Source organism: Bicyclus anynana, chromosome 19 (genome assembly GCF_947172395.1).
Source record: "Bicyclus anynana chromosome 19, ilBicAnyn1.1, whole genome shotgun sequence".
In the NCBI taxonomy this organism is placed as follows: domain Eukaryota; kingdom Metazoa; phylum Arthropoda; class Insecta; order Lepidoptera; family Nymphalidae; genus Bicyclus; species Bicyclus anynana.
In genome coordinates this window covers 8,102,060-8,119,569 of record NC_069101.1, presented here as the reverse complement: position 1 = coordinate 8,119,569, position 17,510 = coordinate 8,102,060, and the positions used below count along the sequence as shown (strand labels likewise).

General features: G+C 35.4%; 2 protein-coding genes across 6 annotated transcripts in view; both read left to right on the top strand.

Annotated features, from left to right (window-relative positions):
- LOC112045313 (NAD kinase) overlaps nucleotides 1–15,606 on the top strand; it is a 43,503-nt gene extending 27,897 nt beyond the window's left edge. For 4 of the 5 annotated variants that reach the window (XM_024081446.2, XM_024081448.2, XM_024081444.2 and 1 more), the window contains 7 exons: nucleotides 1,274–1,403; nucleotides 3,435–3,629; nucleotides 4,072–4,174; nucleotides 5,929–6,126; nucleotides 6,782–6,939; nucleotides 8,120–8,202; nucleotides 11,052–15,606. In XM_024081446.2, the coding sequence (XP_023937214.1) occupies nucleotides 1,274–1,403; nucleotides 3,435–3,629; nucleotides 4,072–4,174; nucleotides 5,929–6,126; nucleotides 6,782–6,939; nucleotides 8,120–8,202; nucleotides 11,052–11,262 (1,078 nt within the window). In that variant the 3' untranslated portion in view covers nucleotides 11,263–15,606. Of the gene's footprint in view, nucleotides 1–1,273; nucleotides 1,404–3,434; nucleotides 3,630–4,071; nucleotides 4,175–5,928; nucleotides 6,127–6,781; nucleotides 6,940–8,119; nucleotides 8,203–9,154; nucleotides 9,238–11,051 lie in introns of all 5 variants that reach the window. The other variant, XM_024081445.2, reaches the window with a different exon arrangement.
- A 1,018-nt stretch (nucleotides 15,607–16,624) lies between these two features.
- Nucleotides 16,625–17,285, top strand: LOC112045350 (39S ribosomal protein L41, mitochondrial). The gene has a single exon (XM_024081498.2). The coding sequence runs from the start codon at nucleotides 16,713–16,715 to the stop codon at nucleotides 17,199–17,201; it is 489 nt and encodes a 162-aa protein (XP_023937266.1). The 5' UTR covers nucleotides 16,625–16,712; the 3' UTR covers nucleotides 17,202–17,285.
- Nucleotides 17,286–17,510: the final 225 nt, after the last annotated feature.

Here is a 17,510-nt window from a genome sequence, read left to right as displayed (position 1 = left end):
TTCATTAAATAATCTAGATAGCGTGTTAATAAATTACTTAAATAGGTACCTACAATTTACATTAAATATGTATTTACAATAAGTAATCCATAACTGACTTACGTGACGTAAGTTGGGCCAGCGTGGTGGAATATTGGCCTAACCCCTCTCATTTTGGGAGGAGACTCGTGCTTAAAAGTGAGCCGAAAAATGGGTTGCTAATGCTGAACCTTTTAATCTAGGAACTTTCGCCTCGGTCGATCGCCTCCTCACGATGTTTTCCATCACCGTTTGAGACACGTGATATATAATTTCTTAAAATGCATGCGCCGTATATTTCCTTAAATGAGAATTACTTGTTACGTTACAGTTGTGTGAATTTGTTAATGGTCGCCATAATTAAATTATTATTATACATAATTTACTAAAAGCACAATGATGTTATATAAATGCACATGAAAAATACAATTTAATATTTTTACTTACGGTCTGCATTCTTCACTTTATAGCTATTATAACTTTTGCCAACTAACCGTATACAATATAATATATATTTTTTTTAATACAACCGACTTTAAATCATTTACGTACCCACGAAATTAAAAGGGGAAAAATAACTATAATTAAATAGTTTCAGTAATTTAGTTTAAAACAATATATTTATTTTAGATTTTTTAGTGTAATCAATAAGTGTAAAAAATTAAATTCTTATGAAATTCATCCTATCCTCTGAAAGTCGAAAATTTTGTAATGCTTTCTTGTTGTTACTATATACTTTCTTGTTGTTACTACATATATCTCTGAATCTACTGAGCAAAGTTTAAAAATTCTTTTACACTAGAAATCTACGTTATTTGTGAGCATCAAAGGCTATATCTTATCCCCGTATTCTCATAGGAACGAGAACTACGCTGATGAAACCATGAGGCGAAGCCGACGGCGCCTAGTCTATACTAATATTATAAAGATGTAAAGTTTGTGGTATTGTAGGGGTAATCTCTAAATCTACTACACCGATTTTGAAAATTCTTTCACTAAAAGAAAGCCACGTTATTTGTAAGTGTCATCCTTCTAATATTATAAACGCGAAAGTTTGTATGGATGTTTATTACTCTTTAACGCCGCTACTACTGAAGCGATTTGGCTGAAATTTGGAATGGAAATTGATTTTATTCTGGATTGACACATAGGCTACTTTTTATCACGGAAACATCCATGGTTCCCGAGGGATTTGTGAAAAACTAAATTCCACGCGGACGTCCGCTAGTTTTTTATAATGTGATCTTCCTTACAGGCAGATTCAAGATCCGGCGTCGCAGCGGTTGACGTGGTACAAGCCGCCATTGACGGTGTTGGTCATCAAAAAGGTGCACGACGCGACAATACTAGCGCCATTTGTCCAACTGGTTCATTGGCTCGTTCACGTAGGTATTCCTTAACTCAATCTATATCTATATCTATACTAATATTATAAAGCTGAAGAGTTTGTTTGTTTGGTTGGTTGAACGCACTAATCTCAGGAAATACTGGTCCGATTTGTAAAATTCTTTCAGTGTTAGATAGCACATTTATCGAGGAAGGCTATAGGCTATATATTATCCTCGTATTCACACGGGAACTGGAACCACGCGGGTGAAACCGCGCCGCTTCAGCTAGTTATTATAATAAAACTGTAACAAATCAAACTCTGTACGAGTACCTCGTACATTGAAAAAAAATTTTTTTTTTTTGTTGTAGGCAATATTTAATTTTCGAAGGGTTTTGCTATTATAGAAAGAGAATCGACGTGCGATATGGCTACAGGTTCTGACGTTTCAAAAGTGCTTGTAAACTAAACCTGCTTCATGTAAATTACATTTGAATTTTAAAGAGTATGTGATGTTATACGCAGTTAAAAATACATCGCTCAAGAAAGTGACTCTTACAATCTAATATACTATGATTAAGTTACAGCAATGGTCTTTTTAGAGGCCTGAAATCTATACTAATATGATAAAGCTGAAGAGTTTGTTTGTTTGTTTGATTGAACGCGCTAATCTCTGGAACTACTGGTCCGATTTGAAAAATTCTTTCAGTGTTAGATAGCCCATTTATCGAGGAAGGCTATAGGCTATATATTATACCTGTATTCCTACGGGAATGAGAACCACGCGGCTGAAACCGCGCGGTGCCAGCTAGTCGAACATATTACAATTAAATTCCTACAGTGCCAACAACAGTTGTATATGCCACTGTCATGTAGCACGAGTGATTTTTTGTATGCGTGAGTGAGGTGAAGCCGAAAATACCAATACTTGGTAAATAATGTATAATTTTCGTTGGGCCTGGTGTCCTCGATTTTGTATCTGTATGGCCTTCTTGATTTAGTCTCGGCGTAGCCTCCTAGATTTTGTCTCATAAAAGGAAGCCTGATCTGTAGCCAATGCCATGGAACTACTTAAAAATAAAAAAAAAAATCATTGTGGCACTGTAGGAATGAATAACTTTGTGATATGGTTTGAGGTTTTATATTGAGTAGATTACGAAATGGGAGTAGAAAAAGGTACTTATATAATATAATGGCTGGTATGACACGAAAAAAAGTCTTCAATGGGACACGCGTTTCTGCAACAAAAGATTAGGCAGTACAAAAAAGTCACACAAGACTCGTACGTTTCCGCTTGCCAAATTGCTTCACAAAAGACGCCTATTTGGATAGTCATGCAAACACAATGTTATAGTTCAATTTGTCCTTGTATTCACGACACAAATGACACGGACAATCACAGACAATGTCTATCTACATAACTACATTAATTTTTAATATTTTAAATACATAAATTATTTAACGAATTTTAGGAAAGTTTATTATTACATAGATGAATAATTAAACCTGTATGTACTTGTTAAAAAAAATTGTATGGTTTTATTCAACACACAATGAAATTTTTTAAATTATTATAAGTATTGTTTGAGCTACCAGTAGAGCCAATATAAATTGCCATTTGTTCAGCGAAACTTGAATAGTTTTAATTGATAACATTTCCTATTTTTAATTGCAAATGATGAAATTTATCTTTTGGCGCCTCCATTTATTTATTGTCCCAGTTTACCACAATTTTCTTGTTTTTATATAAAAATTTTCAAGTAAAACACATTTCTAATTAGTCCAAATGTGCTCTACCTATTTAAAGATAATTCATTTTATAATTATCTTGTACATTCACATGTTTATTTTATGCGGAATGTGCAGTGTCCCATAAAATCTCAAATAGGTTTCAGGACATAAAAAAAATGTAATAAAATAGTAATTTAATAAAATAATATTCTAGCATAGGATACTATAGTCAAGGGAGATAAGGTTAGGAAGTGGGAAAGTGAGGATTTACAGGGGTCGTCTGAAGTTGCTTAAGATACATAGTCAGTGTAAGTAAACTAAGGCTCCGTATAAATTTGAGTACATTTTCAATTTGCAGGACAAAAGCATGGTAGTGTTCGTCGAAGCAGCCGTATTAGATGACACCCTGCTGAAGGAGTACGGTGACTTCTCGTCGGTGAGAGAGCGACTCATGACTTTCCGCGCCGGCACAGATGATCTCACAGACAAGATTGATTTTATCATCTGCCTCGGAGGAGATGGTACTCTGTTACATGCCAGCTCCTTATTCCAGGTATGTACTGTGTATAATAATTAATCTTTACAACAACTGGCAAAAGCTGTGTATGGTTATGAATGAATTTATCTCTCTCTCTCTCTCTCTCTCTTTGAAAACTCTGAAATAAAGTCGCTTGTATATAGGTTTTTTTACCGCTTATGTTTTGTGTGCTCTGGATATGCCATAGCTGGTTTCTACCTATAGCCTAGACCTCAAGGCTCAACACTCTTTGCATCTGGCATGATTTTAATTATTTAGTTTAACCTCTGAACTCACTTGTCCGCGAGGGCCTACCAACAAGTCGTCAAGATTGAGTGACGTCCTCACTCAATCTTGACGACTTGTTGGTCACTTATTGTGAGTATTTTTTGTTAGAGGTCAATACATAAGTTTTATATTATGTCCATTGTCGATTTATCGATTACCACAATCTAACTGTAGAATTTTGCCCTTTCAGCAATCTGTGCCTCCAGTGATGGCGTTCCATTTAGGATCTTTGGGTTTCCTCACTCCGTTCGAGTTCAACAACTTCCAGGATCAAGTTATGAATGTTTTGGAGGGTAAGTTTAACTACTACTACTTATCGGACACGCTATTTAATAAGTAATGTGATAGAACTACTTATTTAATGAACGACATCACTTTTGAAAAGTTAATTAAGAACAGAGAATCTTAGGCCAAGTGAGCATTGTAGACTCAATATTTCATGTAGATATTCTGGTTTAGATTTTTGAATATACATTTAGGTTTTTTGTGGGGTCTGGGTGATGATATCGCATAGATTTTTCATGGCGCAGGCGCAGCAGATTAAGTCAAATATAATATGGCAAATAGCAGATTCGCTGTTCAGACCTTCCTAACATGATGGTATTGTGTGCCTGATGATAACGGAAATAGCTGAGTTAGCTACTTGTCACTGGCAGGACGGTCACCCACACAATTATTCGCCTAACAGATGATATAAGTACCTATCCAATTTGCACCGAAAATTTGCATTTTGCGTAGGTACCCAATTCATATAAATATGATAAATTGCCTTAGCCAATAAAATTACTTCTGTACAGGATACGGTTATAATGCATGCTTAGATGTTACAGTTCAAATCTTCGTTAACGATTATGCAGGTGATGAACTGTCAGCGAAAATCAACAATCCAACAAAACTTGCTTCACTTACATATCCGCGCTTTGGGGATTTAGACTCTTGGCATTGAATACCTTGTCACCTGGATCAGGGTAAAAGCTAAAAATCAGTGCTGTCTGCTCCAGCATTTGTTTGATGCAGCACAACTTCTACTACACAATCCACATAGTAATACTAATTTAGGCTCTTCCGTTCCTACAATGCGTACCTTCCTTATCAGCCGATAGACGTCCACTGCTGGACATAGGCCTCTTGCATGGACCTCCAAGCACAACGATCTCGAGCCGCCAGCATCCAGCGGCTCCCTGCAATCCGCTTGATATCCTCGGTCCACCTAGTGGGGGGTCGCCCAACACTGCGCTTTCCGGTGCGGGGTCGCCATTCCAGCACCTTGGGGCCCCAACGTCCATCGGCTCTTCGAACTATGTGGCCCGCCCATTGCCACTTCAGCTTCTCGACTCGCTGAGCTATGTCAGTGACTTTGGTTCGTCTGCGGATCTCCTCATTCCTGATTCGATCACGCAGAGAAACTCCAAGCATAGCTCGCTCCATCGCCCGCTGAGCCCGATTAATAGACAGATTAATAGACAGATCTCTAAATCGCAGACTTGCGACTTGTGACGCTTCAATACCGAGCGTATCAAAGATACAATCGAGAAAAATCGAGGCTCGAAAGTGTTCGCGAGAGATCTGTCTATTGGACGAAGACAGTTGACACGTTTGAAGACCGATCAGGGCAATATCATTTCTTCTAAGCCTGAGATCTTGAGTGAGGTCGAGAAGTTCTACGGACAGTTATACACCTCTACCCAAAAGCCTGTTGACAATTTGGCCAAAGATCCTAGAGCCAAATTGACCCGACACTATACCGAAGATATCCCGGACGTCAGCCTATACGAGATTAGTATGGCTCTCAAACAACTTAAGAACAACAAAGCACCAGGTGATGACGGAATCACAGCAGAACTCCTGAAAGCGGGTGGAAAACCGATACTTAAGGTCCTTCAGCGGTTGTTCAATTCCGTCATTCACGAGGGTACAACACCTAAGGCGTGGCACAGGATGCGTACCTTGTGTCCTTCAAATTGAGGAATACGTTAAGTTTATTTCACCATCAAACCAATAAGCAGCTTAAGTAAACTAACAAATCGTATTCAAATCTCTTTTCAAGGTCACGCAGCATTAACGCTAAGGTCACGTCTCCAGTGCGTGGTGCTAAGGAAGACGACTGAAGATGGGAAAGACAAGAAAAAGCCGACAACGATACTTGTGCTAAATGAGGTGGTGGTGGACAGGGGGCCTTCGCCCTACCTGTCCAATATCGATCTCTTCCTCGATGGAAAACACATTACGTCTGTTCAAGGGGACGGTAAGTAAAACTGTTTTAATTAACTAATTGGTTGGTAATGAGAATTCGTGTGAATGGTTTTGATAATAGCCAATCGACACGGACACTGAAATCCGTCATTTTGATACGCTTCTTGTGACTCAGTCTATAATAGTAAACCTGTGCTGCCTTAGAATTTAACTCTTTTTTCGGCAAATAACCATTAACCATTTTTCTTTAACTCTTTCGCGTTATTTTGGAAGTCAAGTCAAGGGTCAAGTGAATCGCTTGGTAACGCGTTACGTTACCAAACGGTTCACTTGACATAGCAAACTAAGGACTAATTGTACGACCATAGACTATTTTAAAAGTTTCTATGTTGCTGCTATCAAAATGTTCTTCACACCTCTCGGATAATTAATAATTAATAATATTTAATTAATCAAAGCAATTACTTTGATGCAGATATATCACAATTTCGCTCCATGTTCCAATAATATGGTATATGTTGCATTATCATCGAAGGTACCAATTATATCACCGTCAGAAAGTGGTTTACAGTTTCCAAGATTCGACCACACGTATTGAATAAAAATTATACCAAATTTTAGTGTTGTGTTAAAAAGTGGTTCTAATAAGTTACCCAGATTTCACCCACACATAGTAGGGCAAATTAAAAAAAACTGCTTGTTTCCAGGTCTGATAGTGTCGACGCCGACGGGCAGCACGGCGTACGCGGTGGCGGCGGGCGCCAGCATGATCCACCCGTCCGTGCCCGCCATCATGGTGACGCCCATCTGTCCGCACTCGCTGTCCTTCCGGCCCATCGTGGTGCCGGCTGGCGTGGAGCTCAAGGTATGCACTTGTATTGTCCTGGACGTGGGCTAAACCCACGATCTCTTGGGCGCCCGGACTGATACACTAAGGCCAAAACACCCTTCCAGAATGGCGCTCTAAGCTTAGGTCCGAGTCTTAGAGAGTCGTTCCGCCCACATCTTCTCCTTCTGCCTTCGGGCCTCATCAGGCGATGTTTCTGCGCTCACCCAAACCCCCGGTGACGCCGTTGAGGTCCCATTAAGGATCCTATGGCACACGATCCAATACCAACAGATTTTTTTTAATATAAGGAATGAGCTCGCGCTTGACCACGATCTCATCTGATGGTAAGTGTAAATGTGGAAGGTGGAACGCGTTTGCCTAGAAGATGCCTATTCACTCTCATCTTAAAGATGCCCAGGTTGTAATAATTAGGAATTATTGATTTCGGGAGAAAGTTCCATACCCTAACCATGCATATAAGAAACGAAGAAGAAATCGCTTCGTGCGAGTCCTTGGGTCAACGACATACGGATGGAAACCTACCCGGTGTCTTGTCGTGGGATGGTAAAAATGTGACGGTGGTTTGAGTTCAAATAGCTTTTGTGCACACTCCTCGAAATATATTTAGTAAAACAAATCGGTAGTCTGTAAAGTCGGTTTATTGACGATAGCTGAACGTGACAACGTCATAAGAAAATACTGTTGGAATGGTTGCATTTTTCAAAAGAATATGTTCGTTTTTCTAAAATGCTGTTTACTTTTTTTTTAGAAATAAGTATTTTTAGTAGAAATAAATTAATATTAATATTCTATATATATATATATTAATATTAAATATTAATATTCTTTTTTTCTTGTAAAAAAAGTTGGCAACCCTATAGCGAGGGAACGACGCATGACGTCATGTTTTTTTAAGTGTGCAACCGGCTCCATCGAATTATAAGACGTTGTCACGTCAAAAACCGAGAAACTAGCAACCTTTCTGCGATTGTATGTATGAATTGATTATTACGATCGGTGATGAAAAAAACATCGTGAGTGAATTCTGCCGATCCGCATTGGACCAACGTGGTGGACTATTGGCCTAACCCCTCTCATTCTAAGAGTAGACAAGCTCAGCAGTGAGCCGAATATAGATTGATAATGATGATGATTGACTATTAGTCTATTATGTGTGGTAGCCCATTCGTATTAAAACTTGTAACTGATATTCTAGATCGCCCTCTCACCCGACGCTAGGAACGCCATGTGGGTATCTTTCGACGGGCGAAACAGACAAGCGTTGCAACACGGAGATAGGTACTTTGATGTCTACAGTATACAATATATATGCTACGCATTCTAACCCTTTATCTTGCTATGCTGTATTCTACTTTGTATATGCATTATTAGCTCTCTAATAAGGCAAATTTAGAAATTTTTGTACTGTGAAAACTGTTGAAATTTTAAATTATAGTTAACTGGAGTCTTAAACATTTTCAGAGTGTGTGTAGTATTTTGAAAGCGAAACATGTGTCATCGCATATTTTAGCACAATGCGGGATTGTATTAAGGTGCCATATGAAAATAATTTAGATGTTATCTATGATGCAAAGATCAATCAATAAACAATTAGATCCTACGACTTGATTCTATCTCCACATTTTCTGTATATGATCTAAGATCCGGCATTAGGAATATGTATGTATTCTCATCTGTTATTCATTAGTGTTATGAAATAAATGATAGATGCTCACAGTGACACATTGCAAATACATTTTTCATACAAAATCTAGGAAACGCTGAACTAGATCATAAAAAGAGCTTTCGTTTGACATATTAGAAGACTAAATACCTAATTAGGGTATATAAATAATAACATTACTTATCTGTTTATATCTGGCAAACCCAGAGATGCTGTGTAAAACCTTTACTTTTGCAATTATTTTTTGTATATTCTAATATCTAGTGTACGTATTTTAATCAACCAATGAGAGAGGGAGATTAAATAAATTAAAAAGAATAATAATCATTTATTACAATTTTGTGTCGCAATTCAACTAGGCAACTTATGTGCAATGTGTCAATGTCACAGATTAATCAATAAAAGGCAGATGGAGCGCACGGAACACGACAGACAAAATCGATCACCGATAACTATAGTCTTATGGTCTCTACCTTACCCTACTCTACTCAAATAAAGTATATTTGAATAGACACCAAGACTTAATATTAATACCGAATGTTTTTAAAATAAACGAGCTTGTTTCAGATAAAGCTAAACATAGAAGCCAATAACAAAGCCAGCGTTTCGTTTGATGGACGGTCGCAATTGGTACTCTCGGCTGGTGATAGGTAACGAATAAACATTGGTCTAAGAGGTCTCGTTCAATGTTCTTATGGCTATATACACAGAATAAAGAATGATACAGAATGGGTCTATACAAGCAGCGCGGTGAGGCTGGTAAAACACAAAAAAAAACCCAACGTCACGCGTCTCCTTGACATCCGTATAACAAACTTTTTTCATAATTTATATTTCAAGATTTTACACTAACAACAATTACCGTAAATTGATATCGTAATAGACTACTAACAAATAATTACCTATAAAAAATACTCCATCTTTTATTATTTACATTATTTTAGTTTTAATGAACAGTTTACAGCCATTTTTCTTGAATAATATTGAAAATTATTGAGCGGCGCTTCGTGTCGTACTGACTCGATAGTGTATTCGTTTTTGAATTTGTATTTGGAATGGCTGCAATGGCCGTGTTTCGTCCGCCCTATCTGCCTATTATTCTTTATTCTGTGGATATATAAGAAAAACATCAATACCATAATGGTTGTGGTCATGTTTGCTATACTCCAATTGATATTTGAGGCATTTTTGGTTTAGAAAGGTTAATTTAATGTCCGTTTAAATATTTTAGGAATCATTGTGTCAACACTTTTTTTCAACTGATACTTGTTTATTATATCCGCCATTTTGAATTTGTCATGACGTCATATAACTTATCTTACTTGTGTCAGGGTAGTACAATGGCACTCATGAAAAGTTCAACTATTTAGTTTGAAATGTAGGTTCTTTATTGGTTTGATCTTTGCACAAACGTTCGAGTGTTTTAATCATAATAAAAGTCTTATAAGTATGCCCGACTAGTTTCGAACCCATACGGGGCCATCAAAACTCAGTTTGGATCGTGCCGCGATGCAAGAACCAGCTCATGACTAAGGGCCCCGTATGGGTTCGAAACTAGTCGGGCATACTCCGACGTAATATCACGTGAGTTTTAGTCGTGTTTCATAATCAATTAATATGAATAACACTCACGATAGTTTAAATTCTAAAAAAGTCTTATAAGGTTTCTAAAATGTGCTTTTTACAACTTTCTGCGAAGGTTTAGGTAAACTCTGTGCATGGCTTTGGCAGTTTTCACATTAATATTTTACTTTTGTTCGTACTGCTTGCATGTTGTAATGTACTCGTTCTGTTTTAATAGCTTTACTTAGTTTAGTTACCTATATTTCTACATACTATACATATATAATAGGATTTAAGAAGAAATTCATTTCATAACTATTATAGGCAGTACAGAATCCGTAGACCATTTTGTACAACTGTACTGTCAAGTTAATTTTTCGTGAGTAGCGTCATCTCAATGAGACGATTAACTTTTTTATTTACGAAAATTCTTGATTCTGGTAGCTAACTAAGTTAACAGGAAATGAAAATGTCTGAGCGTCGGAACGAGATAATGTACCACGCAATTTGTAGAACATTGTGGCTGTTAAGTTGTATAACTATTAATTAAGCAACAGTAAAAAATCATCTGGTTAGGAACCTAGTTATTGATACAAGTTGGGAAGAGGGTAGTTTATCAAAAGTTGTCACTAACCAGATGTTTTTTTTTAATGTTGATAAAATCCAAGTTCACATTCATTTACAATGTCTTTACTGTTGCTTACATGTTTTACATTTAAAAATAGTAACATAATGTAAATAGTAACTAGTTTTTTATAGTACCAGTACTTAAATAAACTATTAAGTAACTAGTAATTTTATACGAGTTTCTCAAATATCCACTAGAAAGTTATGTTAGTCTTTATATACCTTATCAACATTAAAATGATTGTAATTAATTGTAATTACTACCATTTTCTAGTTTGTACGTGACGACTTCAGTGTATCCAGTGCCGTCGATATGCGCGCAAGATCAGATCTCGGATTGGTTCGACTCGCTCGCCGAATGCCTGCACTGGAACGTTAGGAAGAAACAGAAGCAAATAGATGAACTCAGCGACTTGACACTCTCTAGCGACACTCTAGAGGAGCTAGACGCCAATCACCATGACGACAGACCGACTGATACGTGACCTGAAGTTTTGTTAAAAGGTTCCGCATACCTGCATCGGTGTAGCCAGGTGTAACCAATCTTGGGTAACGTCAACAAATATAATAGTTTTTACTTTTATATTTTATAAATAATATTATTTACGGTAAAAAAACCTATACATTCAGTTAGGTTGTCAACCGATTGGTTTCGGATTGAATCTTTCCAAATCACAGATTAATCAATAATATACAGATGGAGTGTACGGAGCACGACGGTGTCGTAGCCGCTCCAAATACAAAATTCAAAAAGTAATACATTCTCGAGTCAAAAACTAAAGAAATAAGATGGAGTATTTTTTTATAGTTTAATTGTTGTTAGTGTTAAATTTTGAAATACAAATTATGAAAAAAGTTTGAATATGCGGGGTTGTCAAGGAGACGCGTGACGTTTGTTTTTTAATGAGTTTCACCGGCTTCAGTACGTTGCTTGTAAAGACTCACTCTGTTTACTCTCCAAATATACATTCCTAATTGGTTTATGAAAATTCCCCAAAATTATGTCATGTGCACTACACAGTAGGGATATTTTAATTATTCGTCAAATAAATCCTGGTAACACCCTTGCTAAATGTGTGATACAGGGCCTAAATTTATTTATACTATGGATATAAAGTTCTAAAGTAAAGTTAAATTTCGAAGACTGCCCTTTATGTATTTTTTTTTTAGTTAAGATGACATAATACTTATATGCCCATTTATAGACGCTGTGATGACATTTAAAGAGACTAACGCAATCAATCAACTTATTACAAAGGGCAAAAACAACGCTCAAATACAATATAATGTAATTTTTAATTAATATTATCCTTCAAATTCAGAATATAATTACTCGTATCTCATTAAAATTATCTTATATAAATTATGGTTCGAAATATATTAAAAACAATACGAATAACTGGGAACTGGGATATTATTATCTTTAGAGTCTATCTTCAGAGTATGACGTAATTAATTTTACGGTAATATTACAAGATTAGAAAAGATATATATTATATTTTCAGTTGGCCTACCTTTTCTAAGCCTGATATATGGAATATATAAGATATTAAGATCTCAGGAATTTACAAATTTTGTCAAGCATCTTTCAGATAAATTTCTAGCAATAATATTATATATAGATATTTCGTAATGTACAGAAATTTTGATGTTTATAGTTCATTTTAATGTATTTTTATGCACAACTTTGTGCAATGTTGTGATAGTGTACCTACATTAGTGCTAATTTAGTCGTACACAAATTATCTAAACTAAATTGACAATTGTAAAAGTTGCGACTGTATTTTTTTTACAATCTCAGACCAAGTACTCATTAACTTGTATTTCACACAAATACGCCAACAAAATTGCCTGACGTTTTTTAAGGGCAACGAGATAAACTCACACAATGAAAGTATTTAACACCAATAAATATATACTGTCCTTACACTACAAACAACTATAAATTTGATTCGCAATACACACACATGTAATTTTTACATCTTACAGCTTAGATTACAACAATGAGACATAGATTCTGTAAACAGTGTTTATAAACGCATTAGATCATTGATCTTATACTTTGACAGAGGGGTAACGTGTAGCGAGGCAAGTCCCTTAGTCCATTGATATGTTAACTTTGCATTTTTAGAGGACGCAATTTTATTTTTGGGACATATGGGGGGGTCAATAGAAACAAAAAAGAGAAAAAAGTTATATAAACATATTTGAAGAATTTGCTAAAAATTATGATTTTTACAATTTTTTCTTTTTTTAAAAAAATGCTGTCACCCCTTTTTTCAAGATGACGGCCGGGGGACAAGGGTGGCGACCCCACAAACTTGGAGTTAAGCTTCTATTGACCTCCCACACATGACCCAAAAATTAAATTGCGTGCTTTAAAAAGAGCAATATTCGGTCCTTAAATTGTAACATTTCAATGGACTACCTATATAGTTGGTTTGAGTTTACAAATAAAACTTTAAGAAGAACAGTAGTGACTTTTATACCTATACATCTCAGTCGATTTAGTTTACAGATTCTTTACAACTAAATTAATACATACTAATGTTTTATAGTATATTTATAAATATTATGGCTTTCAACATTCCCTTGGACAATAAAAAATACAAATATTTAAAATATAATATCTTACTTGAGTTTAAATTATACTAAAGTTTTCGGAAATCAAACAAACGCTGAATTTTCTCAACTTAATTTAACTCGCAATAATTACATACTAGCAAACCTTCAATCTTCAAAGAACATACTATCATTCGAAGTTTATCTTCGAATTTCTCTTTGTTAAAATTGAAATTTTCCAATGTGTGTTGTTATAAATCCATTAAATATAATGTTGCTTGAAGCTTGAATTATATTCAGAAACGAAAAGCAGAAAGCATTATGCAATGTCTTATGAATTTACTTATATTATATTTTGGATAGAAGCAGGCGTTACTTTGCGGAAGTTCATCATGATTATATAATGATTTATTTATTTTGCTATTATCCGCGAAAATTCGGCGAACCCATGCGACAACGTCACCCAGGTCCGACAAAATACTCTCTACGTACGTTTCACCCCGAAACCGGAGCATCCTCAGGAGATGTTGACTCTACAACGTGCAATTGCACGTTGTAGAGTCAACATCTCCTGAGGATGCTCCGGTTCAAGGACCTGGGTGACGTTGTCGCATGGGTTCGCCGAATTTTCGCGGATGATAGCAAAATAAATAAATCATTATATATATTATATTTGTTAATCATGTCAGGTTAGTTTAAGTTTTGTGTACTCATATATTTTAATTGGCACCAATGTATTAAAGTTTTAGTTTTTCAAAGGAATATTACAAAAGGTAGTATTTTGTTACCTGACAATTTAGTGGGAACACTTACTATCTAATATTTTTCTCATAAAATATAAGATCAAACGATCTTAGTGAAGTTCAATCATTACTATATGAATTGTTAATCGATATATGCTCGAGATAAATATTAGATACGAGTAGTAAACTTACCATCTAATATTTTTCTCATATCTATACTAATATTATAAAGCGGAAGAGTTTGTTTGTTTGTTTGTTTGATTGAACGCGCTAATCTCAGGAACTACTGGTCCGATTTAAAAAATTCTTTCAGTGTTAGATAGCCCTTTTATCGAGGAAGGCTATAGGCTATATTTTATCCCTGTATTCCTACGGGAACGGGAACCACGCGGGTGAAACCGCGCGGCATCTACTAGTAAATAATATTATTATTATATAAATGTAGCTGGTTTACATTTTAAGGATTGGGTGCTACAAGAAACTATATAGTGCCAACTTGAAGTTTATAGAAAACATAGTGGATGCACAAATATTTTGTTTCTTTTTTGTTTTGTGTACAAATTGTTTACTCAAGATTGGATTCGTCAATAGAGATACCGGAATTTTTGATAGTTAAGTAGAAAAGTATTGATGGACGTGCAGAATGCAAGACCCATAAATTCCCAACGTACTCAGTGGCGTAGCTAGGTAACAAAGGGCCCTGGTGCAAATAAAAAAATGAAAAAAATGAAAATGAAAAGAAAAATAAATTTTTCATACATTATGTGAACATTTATCATCACCAAGTCAAAATTCAGGAGACGTCTTGAGACAAATTGTTAAGCGTGATTCAGTCTATATATGCTAGGCTAGTTCCGAAGCTACCAAGGTTAATCTTCCGTGCAGTGGTGTAAGTAATACCTACAATATTATTGTCTAGTTCGGGCTAGCGACGCAAACTGGGCACATTTAATAAACTGTAGTATACCAAGTATTATTATTCAATTCAATTACAAAATGAAAATTATTATTTGTCTTTTTAGATTGAGTGAGTTACGCCACTAAGTATGTACCCCTAGGTCGCCAGTCGCGCTAAACGGCCTATGGCTGGTTTTAGAGTCACGGTGACGGGACGCTAACCGTCGGCGCTGATAGCTACGCTTTATTCTGAAACGCTCCCTAGAAGTTCATACATTTCGGCTGTCAGCGTTTTGTCAGCGTGACTCTAAAACCAGCCCTTGTGAGGATTACTGAGTCAAAAGATATCGATCATAACACGCGTAAATAAAATTTGTTTTAAGATTTTCTTGACACTGTAACATCACATGTAGTTTTTTAGCAAAGTTATGTATGTTTTGTTAACTTTATGTTTGCCCTAAAATATGAGTATATAAAATACAAAAAAATATAAAAATAAATGTACTGGATTTTTGTGGGTAATTTTAATGCAAATGTTTTGTTTATCGTGTGAACTGTTTTTGTTTGGGATTTTAAAATATGACGTATGACAATGTTTATTAAAAATTATACAAATTGAACTATTGGCATGTGTTGTTTTATTATTATGTAAAATTAAAAATTTACACAAATGCTTGCTTAAATAAATATGACAGTGACTTAACCTTTATAAGATGTTTCCATTTTTCCATATTTTTGCGTTCACACGTAAGGGGCTCCTGTAGCCTTGAGGCCCCGTATCATTGATACGGTAGCTACGCCCCTGGCGAAACCTGCAAATTTCACAATTTATACGAGTAATTTTACAATTCACTAGCTCTTTTAAAAATCAAAGATAACTATTTTTGCCGACGGTAGTTGGTCCCTTGCCTTTAAATTATTTTAGAGTTTTTTTTAGTTTTTAATTTTTAATTTAATTTTTTACTACATACATTTAATTTTATACTGTAAAATTTTACTACTCGAAATATAATATCCGAGTCGTAGGTACCCGTCCTAGCGTCGCCATATCATTCCTACCTACCTATTTAGTTTGAGCGGCCGGGCGAAATTCTATTTTCAGCGTATTTTTACCAATAATATTTGTTTAACCCTTAGCTAGTTAGCAACTTCTGAATGTTAGTTTTTGTACTTATTTTTTATCTTTTTTAAGGGTTTTTTTTTAAATTTACAATATCGCTGGTAGTTTTTCAGTTATAGTCAAAAAGCTACCCTATTTCAGGGTCTCGTTTTTAGGATAGAATAGTTTGGTTTGCAGACTATGAAAAATATACGCCTTTCCCAGAATTTTATTCCGCGTCGAATGTTGTACTTATCACTTCCATTCTAATGAATTTTGGCAGGTTAATTTTTTTTCGTCTAGTGTAAGATTAAATTACAAATTAGAATGGTAAAAAAATGTTTCAGTGTTCAGCCTCAATTCGATCGGCTCGCCAACAATGTGTTGTTATTTCTTTCTCTGTCTACGGGAACATTATATTCAAAATAGCTAGAACTCCAACCGTTTAGATCGAGTATAAAAAAAAAGTTAATTGAGTTTGACACTGACATAGTGACATAACATGTCAAATTTGTCTATTGTCATGTCATTGTCAATGTCAAGTCAAGTCAAGTGTCAACTGACGTCTGTCAATCAAAATCAAGCATAACCTCACAATATTTACAAAATTAATGTTTATATTGTTTCCACAAAAATGTCCAAGATATCTTCATTAATTAACTTTATAGCTAAACGTAATATTTCCTTGACAACGCCATGCGAAGGGAAGCGTAACTTCAGAAAATTTGTGCTCGCCAACAAAAGAGGGTCCCGTATACACAAGCAGCAACAAATGTCTCCTAACCGAGAACTAGAGGTAGACAAGCGAGGTGTACGTGATGTAGGATATTATTTAAACGGTCGCTTTGTCCAAGTTCCAGAAATGATCCCCGAACTAATCGTTCCAGATTTAAAAGATTGCGATTTAAATCCATACGTTTCTTACAAAGCAGAGGATGTCATTCAAAGTGAATTCACAGCTCAGCAGCTATTTGACGCGGTATACAGTAAAAAAATCGTCACAGACTTTAAGCAAGGTAAACTAGATGCAGAAGGTTTACCTCTAGAGCCTTCGGATGAAGAGAAATTACAACCTGATGAAGCAATTAAAAGGGCAAAGCGAACAGGCTCTGATATATTTTAAATTTGTGTATTATGGAATAGTTTTAGATTAGTTCATAGTTAAGTATGTAACTATTTTGTTGTTGTATTAAACTTTTAAAAATTGTGTTTCCTCTATTAATTTGTCTACTGAATCCTTATTTATGTTATATACAATGGCAGAATAGTATTTAAATTAATGAAATACCTAATTGATATCTTTACTAATACTATAATGAAGAAAAAGTTTGTGAGGTTGGAGGGTGTTTTATATTAATTCATAGTAGATGCCCCCAGTAGTTCCTATTCCACTGAGAATACAGAGAATTTTTTTTAAGATGGTTCAGTAGAT

What these genes read in the sequence shown, in the direction of transcription:
- LOC112045350 (XM_024081498.2), top strand. Translation starts at nt 16,713, where the DNA reads ATGTCCAAGATATCTTCATTAATTAACTTTATAGCTAAACGTAATATT.